General features: G+C 34.1%; 1 protein-coding gene across 1 annotated transcript; it reads left to right on the top strand.

The window, feature by feature from the left end:
* The first annotated feature begins 540 nt into the window (after positions 1-540).
* LOC134250486 (leucine-rich repeat and fibronectin type III domain-containing protein 1-like protein) lies at positions 541-5,239 on the top strand. The gene has a single exon (XM_062732852.1). It carries the CDS (start codon positions 741-743, stop codon positions 2,280-2,282), a length of 1,542 nt encoding a protein of 513 aa, XP_062588836.1. The 5' UTR covers positions 541-740; the 3' UTR covers positions 2,283-5,239.
* The last annotated feature ends 9,704 nt before the right edge of the window (positions 5,240-14,943 follow it).

The raw sequence follows: 14,943 nt of genomic DNA, 5'->3' as shown, positions 1-14,943 counted from the left end.
GGTATTATTGGCCCCCTTAACAGGATGTAACAAAACCATTTTAATTAAAATTGATTTTTATTACTATTAGGATCAATTGAGTCATAATGGTTTTTATTTATACCTGATTTTCACCTGTGCGGCTGACAGATTGCAGTAAAATAAATTCCCACACCTGAACGACATGCATTCAAAATAAAGGTGTATTACTGACCGTAAATTATGTGATGTTGGCAACTTTAATTTATATATACATGTTTAACACATACATTAATGAATAATGAGGCAGATCGATACATTATTTTTGTAACTTGATTTCTGGAAAAAGATGTCAATTTTTTTCAAAACAGATCTGTCTTCTCGTCTTAAGAAAAACAAATAATCCATCTCACCTGTCTTAATTTTTTTCTCTTTTATTTTTTTCTTTTATAGTTTTCTAGAGGGCGTGGCTGAAACTAACATTCACAAACAGTTCTAGCAGGTGATGTCGAACTGAGTATTAACTGTAATTGATACATAATAATCCGACAGTTTTCAGGCAAACAGAGCTTATGCGCGCATGATGAATATATATTAAATCCCACAACCGCCAACAGAGGGCGTTAGCAGCGCACCGTAGAAAATCTATACGGCACACACTTGAAGCTTACGATGTGTGGAGCGTAGTAGAGGATAGTTCAGTCGTGAGAGGAGAGAAGTATGTTTAAATGAAATATGTCGATTAGCAATGAAGAAGATAACAGGTTCAATTCAGGATAACCATGTTCCGTGTTTGTAATTTCAAATTTTGGAGCGGGCTGTTTTTACAGTGGATTTTCCTATGCTGGGAATTATTATTCGTAAATGCAAATAGTGCTTATTGTCCGGGAGCATGTTTCTGTCCGTCTCTAACCAAAAATGTCTACTGCTCCCGGAAAAATCTGCCTGTTATACCTAATGGAATACCTGCCGATACTATACAACTTAACTTAAATGACAACCCGTTTTCTGTTACAACTTTGGAGAGAAGCAATTTCTCATTTTATATACGATTAGAACAACTCTTTCTGAAAGGATGCGGAGTTGAATATGTTTCATTGGATACATTTGCAGATTTACCCAAATTGAAGTGGTTAGATTTAAGTAAAAACCGACTTAAATCTATTGATGATTATACGTTCCGAGGTTTAACCTTAGAGCATTTGTTCTTAAATGACAATCCGGGTATTCAATTGTCCAAAAATGCATTCGGAGGCTTAAGAACAACGGGATTATATATCCATGAATGTGCCATTTCTAATCTAGCAATTGAAGTTTTTAAACCGTTGAATGGAACATTGAAGGCGTTGTGGATAGATAAAAACAAAATCGAATCATTTGGAATTGAGTGGTTGTATTTATTCCGGAAACTAAGTCACGTAAGGTTAGGAAACAACCCATTTCATTGCAATTGTGAGATGAAATGGCTTTTCGATTTCTACCACAAGGACCAGAGTACTGAGAATAAAATACCGTCAAAGGAAGCGCCATCGTGTCGATCTCCGGCCAATGTTAGGGGAAAAGACTTCGGTTCTTTAACTGAAGACGATTTTGCATGTCAACTTCCAGTGTTTAAGAATGTGGACCTTATCTTTGAGGAAAGTGTTGGTAAGTTGACATGCTTAGCCAGTGGAGACCCAGTTCCAACCATCCACTGGATAAAACCAGACAATACGTCCCAAACGTATCCTCCAAAATCAAATCTTGTGCACGTAAAAGACAACGAGGGGGTTATGTATATAAGTAACCCCCATTCGATCAGCAACGTCAAATACCAGTGTATAGCCAGCAATCCGGCGGGTAACGTCACTCTTTCCTTAAACGTTTTCTGGCCCACGCATTACCCACGTGACGTTGGGATACCCGATGTTCCTAAAACAGAAAAACCACAGACATTCAAACCAACAACGCATTCAACTACATTACCATTAAAACCAGAGGAGAAATATGTCAAACCGGTATTTCCGATATCCACCAAATCGGACAAAAATGGGAAAGATAAAGACACAATTTATGTCATCAATGCAACCAAAGCAGGGATGAGCATGGAGCGGCGAGTTACGCCCCCTGATCAGAATTCGGAGTATTCGGTAGTGGATATTATTGGAGCTGTCGTTGGTACATTTGTACTCACTCTCATCGCATGTGTCGTCATTTTTCATATATTTTATCGTCATCATGAAAAGATTTTTCGCGATCACCCACCGTCATTTGGCGAGAAGTCGCCCCATGTGACGAACCTCGCGCCTGCTGAAAAGCTGCTTCTTCAGAATAATCAAGTGTAAAGATGGCTTTGTGTCTTGTGAATTGTGAGCTAATACTATATTCTGATGGAGAACTCTGTCATTATAAGAGCCGAGCTTAACCTTAAGTTCACCTCACGAAGAGGAGAATCATGTGCAATATTAAAAGGGAATTTTCTCGCCTTTTTTGTGGGATTTTGAAACCTGAATAAGTGGAAGAGTCTGTTGTCCTCAATCTCATGGATGAAAACAAAGAATTTTATTGATTTTGCAATTTTGAGTGAAATCTCTTTTTTTTCTCAACCTTATAAAAACAAAGAACAGTTTTGACAATTCAATTTGATAACATTTCTAAAGTGGATTTAGTCTCTAGATTGTGCAAGCTTAAGTATTTGCAGAAACTGCAGGCTTATTTAATTAACTGTGTATGCTTAGGAACAAATTAGAGCCCTGTGGCCATTCATTTCTCATTGGACACCGATCGTGTCATTAATCTTGCATGTTTTTCCATTTTATCAGATCTAAACACGTCACTTTATGAAATCACTTAGTTTGTGGTAATTTCGTGGGAATCTATTTCAAAATTCATTACCCCCAGAGTGTTCGTAAAGTGGAGGCCTGTTTGCAGTTGTTTACATTAACACCCTTTAATTTTCTTTTTGGGAATATTGGTTATGAAATACAGGTCTGAAAAAGATGCAGAAAAAGTTTTAAAATTACAAGGTGGGATACCCTTACACTGTGAGCTAAGACGCGCGCTGTGGTTAAGTTACATTCCTATGAATACTGAAATTTTGGTTTAAAGTGATTTGAAAGCTTTATTTTGTCAAACAAAAAGAACATCCATTATGGCTCTTTACCCGCCCATTGCGATAACATCAAACTAAACACAGATAGGGGACAAACGAGGTTAAAACTCTACAATTAACTTATAATAAACCACGAGATAGGAATCGGACCATAAGAAGAAATTTTACTCGTCTATCAGACTGGTATTTACTTAGTTTCGGAAATATTACGCAATTATTTGGGGAAATACTATATTAGTCTTCAATTACTTATTCCATAAAAAGAATATCTTTGTAAATTGAGAAGGCAAATAATTATAGCGATGTATTTAATGTGGTCGAATATGGGTATTGTTACATTGTTCTTATTTAATTGCTTTTTTGCAGTTTATAATTATTTTTTTCTGTTACTTATCAATGGAGACAGATCAACGGATTATCTTATAGATAAGATTATCCGAATCATTCAGATACGCTTGATTTAAGATGAACTGTCTGCTCTCCTAATTGATGACTTTACGCTACTTAATCTACGTATAAATTGCATTAGCTGATACTTGAAAATAACTGCCATTAAGTTCTAACATCCAAAACTACGGCATCGAGACAATTTTCGAGTTTCACGCTCTTCTGAGAATTAAGTTCATTATTTGCCCGGTCCTTTATTACAAAGCAGTAAAATTTCGCCTGAAAAGCGGAAGATAATTTACATTAATTTTCGCCCATTTGTAAATCTAGAAACGCGGCCTCTTCCTGCTAATTTATGAGGACATTGCAGACAGTTTGTATATTTTCAATATTTACATGTACATGTACGTCAGAAAACATATATATATGAGCCTTCAGTTAAATCAAATTACACAGCTTGCATTGGATTGATGTCAAATTTATTATAACCAGAAGCCAGAAGTATATGTTTAGTTCTAAATCCTTAACTATTATTTCAGTAAAATTGTATACAGTTTGGTTCATTTCAATGCAGCAAGACTCTTTCGCTCGAACGGTGTCCTATAATTCAAGAGAGTGAAGACTAGACATTTTTTTCGAGAGGGGGTTGAATCTGACTTTTATTATTTATATGCTAATGTATTTTTTAAGAAAACCAGTTTCAGAAGTCGTAACTTATATAAATACATTGTTCCAATGTATAATTCACGGCAATTTATCAATACATCTTCTGCATGAAATATTAATGACTTGGTTCTACCTTTACTGTTAGACAAATCAATACCAAAACCCTTAAACCCCCCTAAAATTTGTACAAGACATCCTCAACATAGATTTCATCTTGTTGGCATGTCTTTGTTAGAAATTACCATAATACTACGCTAAATCCTCTGTACACATCGACCTTAACAATATATTTGCTTTTATGTGTTTGCTTATTTTCATCTAGAAACAATTGTAACCACAGCTTTTTCAAGAAACTGAAGTTTTGTTTGATCTTCTACTAAAGATAAAATTTTCTTTTAAATTGAAACATAAATTATTTTTTATTTACATACTCTCTATTCATTTAGGCCTGACTCTCTTTTCTGGAAATGGTTTCTAATTTCAGACATTGACAGTTCAAATTCAAATCGACTTTCTTGTACAAATTTTGTTTGATGTATATACAGTCATTCATTGAATGGCTTTCTTCTTGTTTAAATAGATAAGCCTGGCTTGACGAGACTTAATTTGTTTCCGACTTCATAAACTGAGAACGGACGCATAACATGTCAGCCCCGGGCTGAAGATTGTCATTTTTTTCCATGGAAACCTGCTTGTTGTTTCATTTTATTTTATATTTATGTCTTCATGGTGTGAAGATTCAGAACTTAGTAACAGGAAGATAATTGTTTGATGTAGACACTAAACATGGCCGACTAAATATCTTTTCATTGTTCCGGAAAGATTTTTACGCAATAAGTCACGGTGTCGCATTTAATGGCGCTCACTACGAATTTGAACTAACTACTGCCTGTTTTTTGTGTTCTGTTTGTATTTTTTACATTGTTATTCGTTTAGCAAAATGGCAGTTGTAAATATGTAATGAGTATTGATTGTTATATTTGAAGCAAAATGTGTAAATGTATAGCAGATTTGAGAGAAAGCATTGTCTGTGAATAGAAGCGTTAGTGTGGAATGGCTGAATGCACAATGTATTTATTTTGTTTGTTTTTTCTGACTAAAGTACAAAAATGAAATGAAATATCATAACTAGTGAAAGATTTTAATGTTTGTTTCTGTATATAGAATAATTGCTTTCAGAAAGTAATTGACTCGATTTCAGAAAATTAAGAATATAAATAATTATTCTATTAAAATATTGAATTGTCCTTTTTTTATTCAATTAAGTCGGACACGGCATTAACATACAATTACAATGTTAATTTCAGCAAAGGCAACCCTAATTATAAAAAGGAAACGTTTTTTGGATAAGAACTTGTTCAAAATTTTAATAGCATGCATGTTAGAGTTAGACGCCCACACGGATTAAGAATTACTCTTGTGAATCTTTTCAACTGACAATTTGCAAAGGAAATAACAAAATGCAGTGTGCGAAATGGTCTCACACACATGCTCCGATTGGCTTCATCATTAAATGTAAACGCCATGGCACTCTTTCAGATCGTTATAGGAAAATCCTTTTCCGTGACAGATCTTCACAGATGAACCCTATATGATTTCATCCATTATCAAACAGAATACTTCTGTATGTCCGTCAGAGGACGAAAAGTGCAGTATTGATGGGCAATCAAATTGCAAAATGTTAATAAATCCTTTTATTCCAAAAATTTGAATATTCCTTTTGCAATAACTTCCGTCAAACAAAAAAGTAACAAAAGCTTTTTCTTATGAAGAAGATTGTAATTTTAAAAGGGGAAAATAATATCGCAGGTGCTAAACTCAAAATTTATAATAAAGAGTTCTGGCAAAATCTTATCCTTTCTTTCAGTACAGGTGTGCGTTGGGTTAGTTACGTGGAATTAAATATTTATATCTCTTCTTCTCCATCCATTTTCCTATGTAAGAAAACGGACAGATAATAGCGCCTGTCAGGGGGGTTTGGGGGAACTAATACCTTGAGGAAACCTTATTAATACCTTCATACCTATCAGGCCATCTGTTTCCAACTCATCACCGTTGTGGGGGCTTTTCATCAGCTTCATGTAGATTAAAACTTTAAGACGTCTGAAAGTGATGGTATTTGGCGTTAGCATGCGTTTCTCTGCATGTGGAGTCATATCTTGCATGCGAAATTATTTTAGTTTTGTGTAAGAAAGCTTAAAGCTTTATACAAAGAGCTGTATCGCTACAATGGGGTTTAGAACTTAAAATCTGCCATGAGTGATGAATGATCTAAAAATATGACTTCACTTTGTATCTAAAAGTGATACCAGAACAAATTCCTGCCATTCCAACGATAACAATAACTTCTTAAGAAAACTTTATCAACAGGTATCAACAGACAGATACAAGAGTTTCATGTTGTGTTTAAATGATAACGCAACGATACTTTGAAGCAAACTTTTGATCGTCTTATAGAAAGAAAATGTGCAATATAAAAGAACTCATTTCAATATCATGAGCAGCAACAACAATACAAATTCCTTATTCTCCATAAAACTAAAAATTATGAAAGTCTCGAGTAAAAGGATAGGGTACTCGTGCAATAATCAATAAAAATCAAATAATTGCTAGGTTAAACAAGTGCTGCAAGCTCAAGGACTCTTATTTGTCTCGCACCCATTGAAGTCCCCCTCTATAATCTTGGGCTAAGTCCGTATATCTCACCCCAAGCACCAAAAGAGATCGCACGGGAAACACGGATTTTTGTCACCAATTGTGTCAATGTCGACCCCATTATTGTGATGTCACTAATGAGGATTATTAGTGTGGTCGTTTTTCAATGTCAAATGTCATCTCGCTGGTACTGTACGTTGTAGTAATTTGTTTCCTAACAATAGCTCCTGGTACAATTAACGTTACATTACATCATTAATAAAAATATCTTGACAATCTTTGTATGTTTTGTAAACCAGTGCTACAAATGAAAGATTTTTATCTCGTAATTAATTCCAATAATATCCCTTTGAAACCGCAAACATAATATATTTTATATGTCTAAATCTAAAAATCAATAATTATCTTATATATCAGTTAGGCATAAATTGGTGTGTACATGTATTTACTCTCATGGTAAAATATTGCTGAGTAATAAAGCTTGAAGACTTATGAAGTTGAAACTTCAAAAAGTATGAAAAAGCTTAAGATTCATCACATTATTTTGTGTACATGTATAGAGGTGGTTACCCTCATAGATACCTGATTAAAATTCCATCCATTTGCTGTTGAGAAAATACACAACTTTTTTCAAATACTTTATCGCATTCTCTTTTTTTCGCCCAATTTTCTTTTGTTGAACCCTACTTAAACTTCGTATATTTTTTCTCTTATTTCCGTGTTTTGTCTGTAAATGATTTAAGTATCATAAAAGTGTAGATCCTTGAGTAACCATTATATATACATGAAACCCTCACTCAAGCTCTCAAGGTTTTCCACAGCAAAATCGTAAACAAAAGAACGGATTCTGTCTGTTTACCTGTCACTAAGTTAATTATAATTAACTTGATGAACTTATTCTTCTGATGTAAAAGCATTCCAGGCGTCAGATCTAAAGGCAGGCCAGGTCTTTATCGGACTCGTACTTTTGCCAAAACTTATTGCTATCGAAAACTCCTATGCGAAAAGCACGCTTTCTGTAAATAAAAGTCTTTCCAGGAGAAACAGAAATTGCATTTTGACGAAGTTAATGTCTTAACATACGGCTCAGGAAAGCCTTTATACACACGCAGAATTACGAGAGGGGATGAATAAAACTGTGTGACTTGGGTTTGGGAAAAGGATTAGGCAAATACAAAGATAACAATTGAATAAAATCAATGAAGTCTATATTAATGATATAGTAAATAAATACAGATCATTTATAAAGCTGAACACTTTCTATTTTCTAACTCTAATATACATCATACGAACGCCGCTAGTTTTCAGACCTACCAAGAAAATAAATTAAAAATCTTAATGTATTCTGTTTCAAATATTAATTGTATATTTTTCAAAGGTATACTATTTCTAGTAGACATTCTCGACAGGCCTGGTTTCAGATTTCCTCGCGTAACAATGTCGTAGATTCGTTTTTAAAAATTCGCATTACCAGATTACCCGACGACCTCCTCAAGAGATAATTAAAATCCCAGGGGCATAACAAGAACAGACCCTGGTGCATGTCTCAGAGATTTCGAATTAATAGTGTTTGCAACAATATACCCGGAGCGAATTATGGAGTCTCAAAAATCTGTGTACAATGCACATCAAGTTTCCGGTAGAGCTATTCGAGTGTGTTTGTGTATGACTAGATGATTATAATTATTCATCTTGGCTGTCATATCCCCCTTCTTGACATTTTAAAGCTGGGAGAGTGACCAGACACCTGTGTATCTTTGTCTGGTCAGTCCAGACCTAAATAGACAACGGGATTAGAGGGTAAAGCGTATCTGGGTACTATTAATTTGGGGGTTTTCGTCATCAATACATGTACACTGTATAATTATAAAAGTTCTGCATGTCTTTATTCCGATTAAATTCAGACGAAATGGCTTAATTTCTTGACGACAATTAGCGTAAATCATTCGTCAATGAGGTAGGACGGTCTATGACTTTTCCTCAGGTAAACGTCCCTTTTCTGAAAACTATACTATTAATGGGCGCATTTTCATTAAATGTGCTTCACATGGTTTCTCTAGAACTTTATAGAACTTGCATTTCTGCAGATTGACTATTACATGTATAAAGAAGTCCAGCAAACATCGTAGCTCTTTTTAACCAAAACAACCAGGGACATCGCGGATCGATGTTAAGTGTATTATTACATCCAATATTCCTCTTTCCTGTTTTTTTATGGAAACAATGTAGAAAAAAATATGACACAACAATCGCGTGCTCGATAGAGCAAAATAAAACATTGTTAAAGATCACAAAACAAAAGATATTAGCCAAAGTGGTAATCCAGGACAATTAGGCCATTACCATGATAAGCATCGGTGTTCATACAAAAAAATCAACTGAAAGCCGTCTGTTTCTATATCAGCGTTGTTTTCAGAAAAGCTCACGCTTTTTGATATTGGACACCAATCTCGTCCAAAGTGCACGGATGCAGAATCTTAGGGTAAGCAACAACAAGCTGCAAGAATATTCAGCCTCTTATTCTAACAGAGTTTGCATGATTTTTGGATTGCAAAATTTAATTTTGTATTCACGCGTTTTAGTTAAATGCCAGAGGAATTCCAAGATTTTGCCATGACTATATGATTATCCGTTTCTGTCTTTGAAGATGGTTATGTTTTTGAAATAAAGACTCTTAAGTAATGATTCAATAAAACAATCATTTGCAAAGTTTGTCCAGTGTCATCTTTTGAATCATCGTTTGAACTGTTAAATAAATATTAAGATTCTATCATTGAAGTACTTTGTTGTCTTTATTTTGGATCAGGAATCAAAGTTTTCAAACAAGTAATCGTCTTTTCAAAGACGCAAGGACTTGTGTTGCTATTTGAACAGATTCATCAGAGCTCTTCTGTCGCAGAGGTAAAAAATTCATTCCAAGCCAAAGTAAATTATGATCCTGAAAAATCAATGACTTTATATGAGATAACACGCTTTAATTTGAGAAGCTTAGCTGAAGTGGCTGTATAAAATTGGTTCCACTTGTCAGCGACGATTTATTTTTCTTGGTGTGACAGAATCGGAACAAACGTGGAAAAACTAACGATCAATATTCTGAACATTCAATAGCTTAGTGGTGTGACAAAATCTCAAATAATCAGAATTTTGCAGCTATATGTTGTAATAAGGAGTTAATATTGGTTTGTTTTTGGTTCGAAAGCATTTAGTAATTCCCATTTCTTGACACGTAACAACAATAGTTTCAGATGTGTAATCAATTTCCAAGCAGGAAAATGGTCACATTAACTCACTATGCCATTTGTTGCTTCCAAAAATACAAGGAAGAATCTAAATATTGTGATCATGTCCTAAATGTACTTGTATTAAAAATTAAATAGGATCTCGTCGAAAAACAAGAAAGATATAGACACTTTAGTTTCAGCCAATCAGAGCGAAGCGCACAAGCATGCGCGTGAAAAATTAAAAAGACCATTGAACTTGATTAATCATAAAGAGTTTTTATTGTAAATGTCAAACATTATAATATAAATATAATTTTATAATAGAAATGTACCAAGCTCCTGCGAAACCCAGTTTAAATCCAAAAATTTGATGAACATAAAGCAAACGTATATCTTTATATGGTTTCTATCTACATTGTTCGTTTATACACTAAATATTTATAGTGCCTTAATACTCCAAAGATTACCCTAAAATAGGGTATGATTTACGACATATGTATAAAGTCCATCAAGCCGGTATATAAATAATGATAGAGCCCAAACGTCTGTCCACTTAATATTTAAGCAATTGTCAAGTCGTGTTATAATCTCAATAAGGCATCAGCTTTATGACCCATAATTTGTTTACGCTTTAGAAGGGTTTGTGAATTTTTCATGGTCATCCTATTAGCTGATGCTTCTAGACGAGTGTTTACTTGACATTTATTGGCAGTTTTTACTTTTGTTATTTGAGACTGGCTTTTGGAGGCTGGTATCGGATGAAAACGGGGTACTGTCACTAAACCTAATTACAACTTCATATATCAGGTCTTATAAATAAGATATTTGCATTTGATAGAAATCAAAATGGAGTTGTATGCATGCTTGTTTCATTCTTTGCAAATAAACTCACACTGCGATAGGCAGATCTTTTTAACTGTAATTGTACGTTTTCGGGATTAGGACTAAGTCAACCACGCGGCATGGGAATGCAATAGAAATGGCAAAAAAAGAAACCCGCAACGCGTTATTTTCTGATTCAATACACACCAATTCACAAAACAGTGCCATTTCTAGGGTTATCAGATGCGTGGATGAAACTAAAGTTCTTCCCCGGGGCGATTTTCTATTGATTTTCACGAAATGCATAATGCCATGACAAGAGTCAGTTGAGAATCTTTTTTGAGAAATGATTGTGATAAATCGAGTACCTGGCTGTATTGTACATGTACTTCATGTTTCTTTTTACCCTTCGAACCAAGTTTTTGGTAGTTAATATCAACATTTTATTCAGCCAGTGACCTTGACCTAAGTTTCAAGGTCAAGGGTAAAAAGATCCTTAAGAAAAAGTCACACAGCATCTGTGATTTTCTCTCGATCTGTAGAATTTTAACATTCCTCCACATTCCCGAAGCTGTACAAATATAGGCGTTCATAGTTTCGATTATCCGAACTTTAAGTATTATAATCTACCAAAGTATAAAATGAAACATGCGATAGTGACATTTGCAATACAAGTTTCAAATATCTTAATGTGTCAGGATACAATTTTTATGCAAGGTTCATAATAAACAAAGACTTAAAGATGCCCCGTGTAAGACTTTTTTTTCATTTCGAGAACATGTCTACACAATGGGTTGATGGACGCAAATAAGGCGATTCACATAATGAGAGGACACCTTAGCCCTCATCTCTAGATCCGACATAAGATATAGGTCTGTGTTGATTTGACAAGTATCGTATCCTTTTCACTTTGCTTCGTGTTGTCTCTGTTATTTGGTCTGGTACTTGTACGATATGTCTGTTGGTTCTTTATGGGGTGACATTGTTTATACTGAAATAGACACCGGCTTACCCCTCTCACATCTCATTATAGATGTCAACTTAGTCAGGAATACCCAGACACTTAAGCACTTAAGGGATTAAGACGGAGATTTGAATTTTGTTCAAAATCACGAAGTATTTGCAGTGAGAGGGGGATTTTCGAAACAAGGAAAGAGCATTACCGAATAAGCTATCTGTAAACATTTATTTCTCATAAACCCAATTGCTGTAATTTCTCTTTTTTCCGTATATGAAATTGATGCAATTTTCATACCAGTATGTAATGTAATATGAGCGATGTAGAGGTTCACACATGTTTTAATATGTATTTTTGTTTTATTGTCTTTGTTTGTTTTGCCTATCAGTGCGAATGATTTTGGCCTCCGATATTTCTCTCACAAATATTTCAAAAGATTTTATGAATTTGCACCAATTTTTATGGGGGATGGTTTTTACCGAGGTGTCAAATATGACACCTTCACAATATATACGACTGTTAAATGTTGTATAATTCCGAAAGAATCATAAGACAACATCTGCGTGTGTCCGATTGAGAAAAGTTTTTATGCAAGTTAAATAGATCAAGTTACTTTATCCTTTTCCTGAGATGAACAGATTTCAAAAATAAAGAGGAAAAATAAAAAAGATGAAAAGGATTGTTCAATTTTTTTTCGGAAGAATCCATGAGGTCAATACAAGCTCAGTAAAAGGGAACAAGATAGAATCGGTCTTCTGGTCCCTTTCTGTCTACAATGGAGGCATTAATAGATATCATGCAAATTTAAAACAAATGTTTCTCTGTTTATCCCAAGTTTCCTCCCAGAGCGTTCCTGTGTTATCAATATCAGCTCTCCGACAGGTGTACCTCGCGTTCCAGTTCCCATTGCTTATAGGTTTTAATCTAAACTGTTGATTTACTTTCATGATTAGTGACGTGAACACTGTTTGTTGACTTTGTGGTATATAAGTATTTGTATTGTAAGGTACCCGCAACATGCTTCACTCGTTAGTACTCTTCGACATAGATATACAGCCAGGGACGTATATATACTAACAAGTTAATATATATATATACGTCTCTGGTACAAGGCACTCTGTGACAAGGTTTAGAAAATTTAAAATTATATGTTAACAATATCCATAAATAGAACTGAAATGTTTCCAGCATATGCTTTTAGTTCTAAGGGCAACGGAAGCTTTCTATGATAGGGATTTAATAGAATTATATTTAAACATATGTTTTTCCTCAGAATTTTCAGTATCATCCAAGATAGACCCAATTTTATTATATCAGGCTCTCTAAGCCACCGTTCATTCATCTTTATAATTATATCATTTCATTGGTTTAAAAGTGATCAAGCTTTTCAAAGCTTATCAAAAGCTTAAATTGTCCATAAGTCCATTAAATCCTTCTTTTTTTATCTAAGCAAGGGTCAACTAATAGGATAAAAGAATACAAACACTAATATCTAGAAATAGATAATAATTATGTCATTTGAAGGATGGCAGATGGAGGAAACCTTTTTGTACTGTAGCGAAATCACCATGAAGCACTAAGTGTTTTTGTCAGATCATGGTATAATTTTCGCAGACGTCCATGTCAATTGCAAACTGTACTAAAGCCTCTTCCAGACAGATCAACATGTCTTATGATATTACTCTGTTTTTTGCAAATTTTGTGGGAGGAAATCCCCTCCATGAAAATCATTCCAAAACGTCTGTCTTGGATGCTGAGCAGGAAATTGCATGAATGCAACAAATTAAATCTATTGCAGACGTACATCCATTCCGATGACTGTTCAAATCATAGGCAGACTACTAAAGCAGGAGTGGGGAAACAAAGTACGACATTTACCGTTAGATGGTGTGAAAAATTGTTTCAGGAATCCACACGCATCCTCCTTTGTTAATCTTTCTCAATTACATGTGGGTCTTCTGTTTTGGAAGATGGGTATATCTTGTATTCGCTGTGATTTAAGCTGGGTTACTCGTTATTTATTTATCCCAATTACCGGATACTATTAAGAAAATTGATATTTCTATCAACGTTGCCAAGTTGAGATCTGTCCGTAACCTAGAATCATGCAGACTTTGGGCTTGGCGTAAACTAAGTATCGAGAAATCTAAACAGGGGAAATCTTGTAATATAAATACTTATATCTGAAGGAAAAATTCTGACATTTCAGTTTTTATTCCAAAAATTAGAAGCATGCCAGCTTTTTGCCTTATCATTTGTAAGCAAAGATTTATGGAACGCCAAATTAACATATATTCAAATATTTGTACCTATCTTCAAATAATTGCACCTATCTTCAATTGAATTGTACCTATCTTCAAATGAATTGAAGATAGGTACAATTGAATTAAAGATAGGTACAATTGAATTAAAGATAGGTATAATTGAATTGAAGATAGGTATAAATAATTATACCTATCTCTAAATAATTATACCTAGGTACAAATGAATTATACCTATCTTTAATAGAATTGCACCTATCTTCAATTCAATTAAAGATAGGTTCAATTGAATTATACCTATCTCTAATTCATTTGAAGATAGGTATAATTGATTTAAAGATAGGTACAATTGATTTGAAGATAGGTTCAATTAAGACATATCCACAAAGGATTTGAAGATAGGTACAATTCAATTATACCTAGGTTCAATTCGTTTTATGTTGTTGGTAAATAATGAACGTTCCCTTGGAGACAATATTGAGTATGGAAGGAAACGCACAGAACCTACAGAGCGACGACAACAAGGATGAAAGGAAAAATAAAGGTTAATTCAAAATGTGCAAAAAGCATCATATACTTATAAAATACACATGTACCATCATGTAAGTTTATCTTGTATTGCAGTCAGATGAAGATTCCAATAAACTTTCGCGCCAGCTGTGACGTATAGGAAATGACGTATGATAAAGGGAGTAGTTGTTATTGCCAATATCTTAGTAATTAAAGATAGGTTCAATTCAATTGTACCTATCTTTAAATCAATTATACCTATCTTCAATTCATTGCATTTGTACCTATCTTTAAATCAATTGTACCTATCTTCAAATGAATTAAAGATAGATAAAATTGAATTGTACCTATTATTAATTCATTTGAAGATAGGTACAATTGATTTAAAGATAGGTACAATTCAATTGAAGATAG

This window comes from Saccostrea cucullata, unplaced genomic scaffold, assembly GCF_032062105.1.
Source record: "Saccostrea cucullata isolate Sc308-1 unplaced genomic scaffold, CSIRO_AGI_Scuc_v1 ctg57, whole genome shotgun sequence".
Taxonomy (NCBI): domain Eukaryota; kingdom Metazoa; phylum Mollusca; class Bivalvia; order Ostreida; family Ostreidae; genus Saccostrea; species Saccostrea cuccullata.
This window is presented reverse-complemented; position numbering and strand designations above follow the sequence as displayed.

Excerpts from the sequence above, each read along its gene's own strand:
- LOC134250486 (XM_062732852.1), top strand. The coding sequence starts at position 741 with ATGTTCCGTGTTTGTAATTTCAAATTTTGGAGCGGGCTGTTTTTACAG.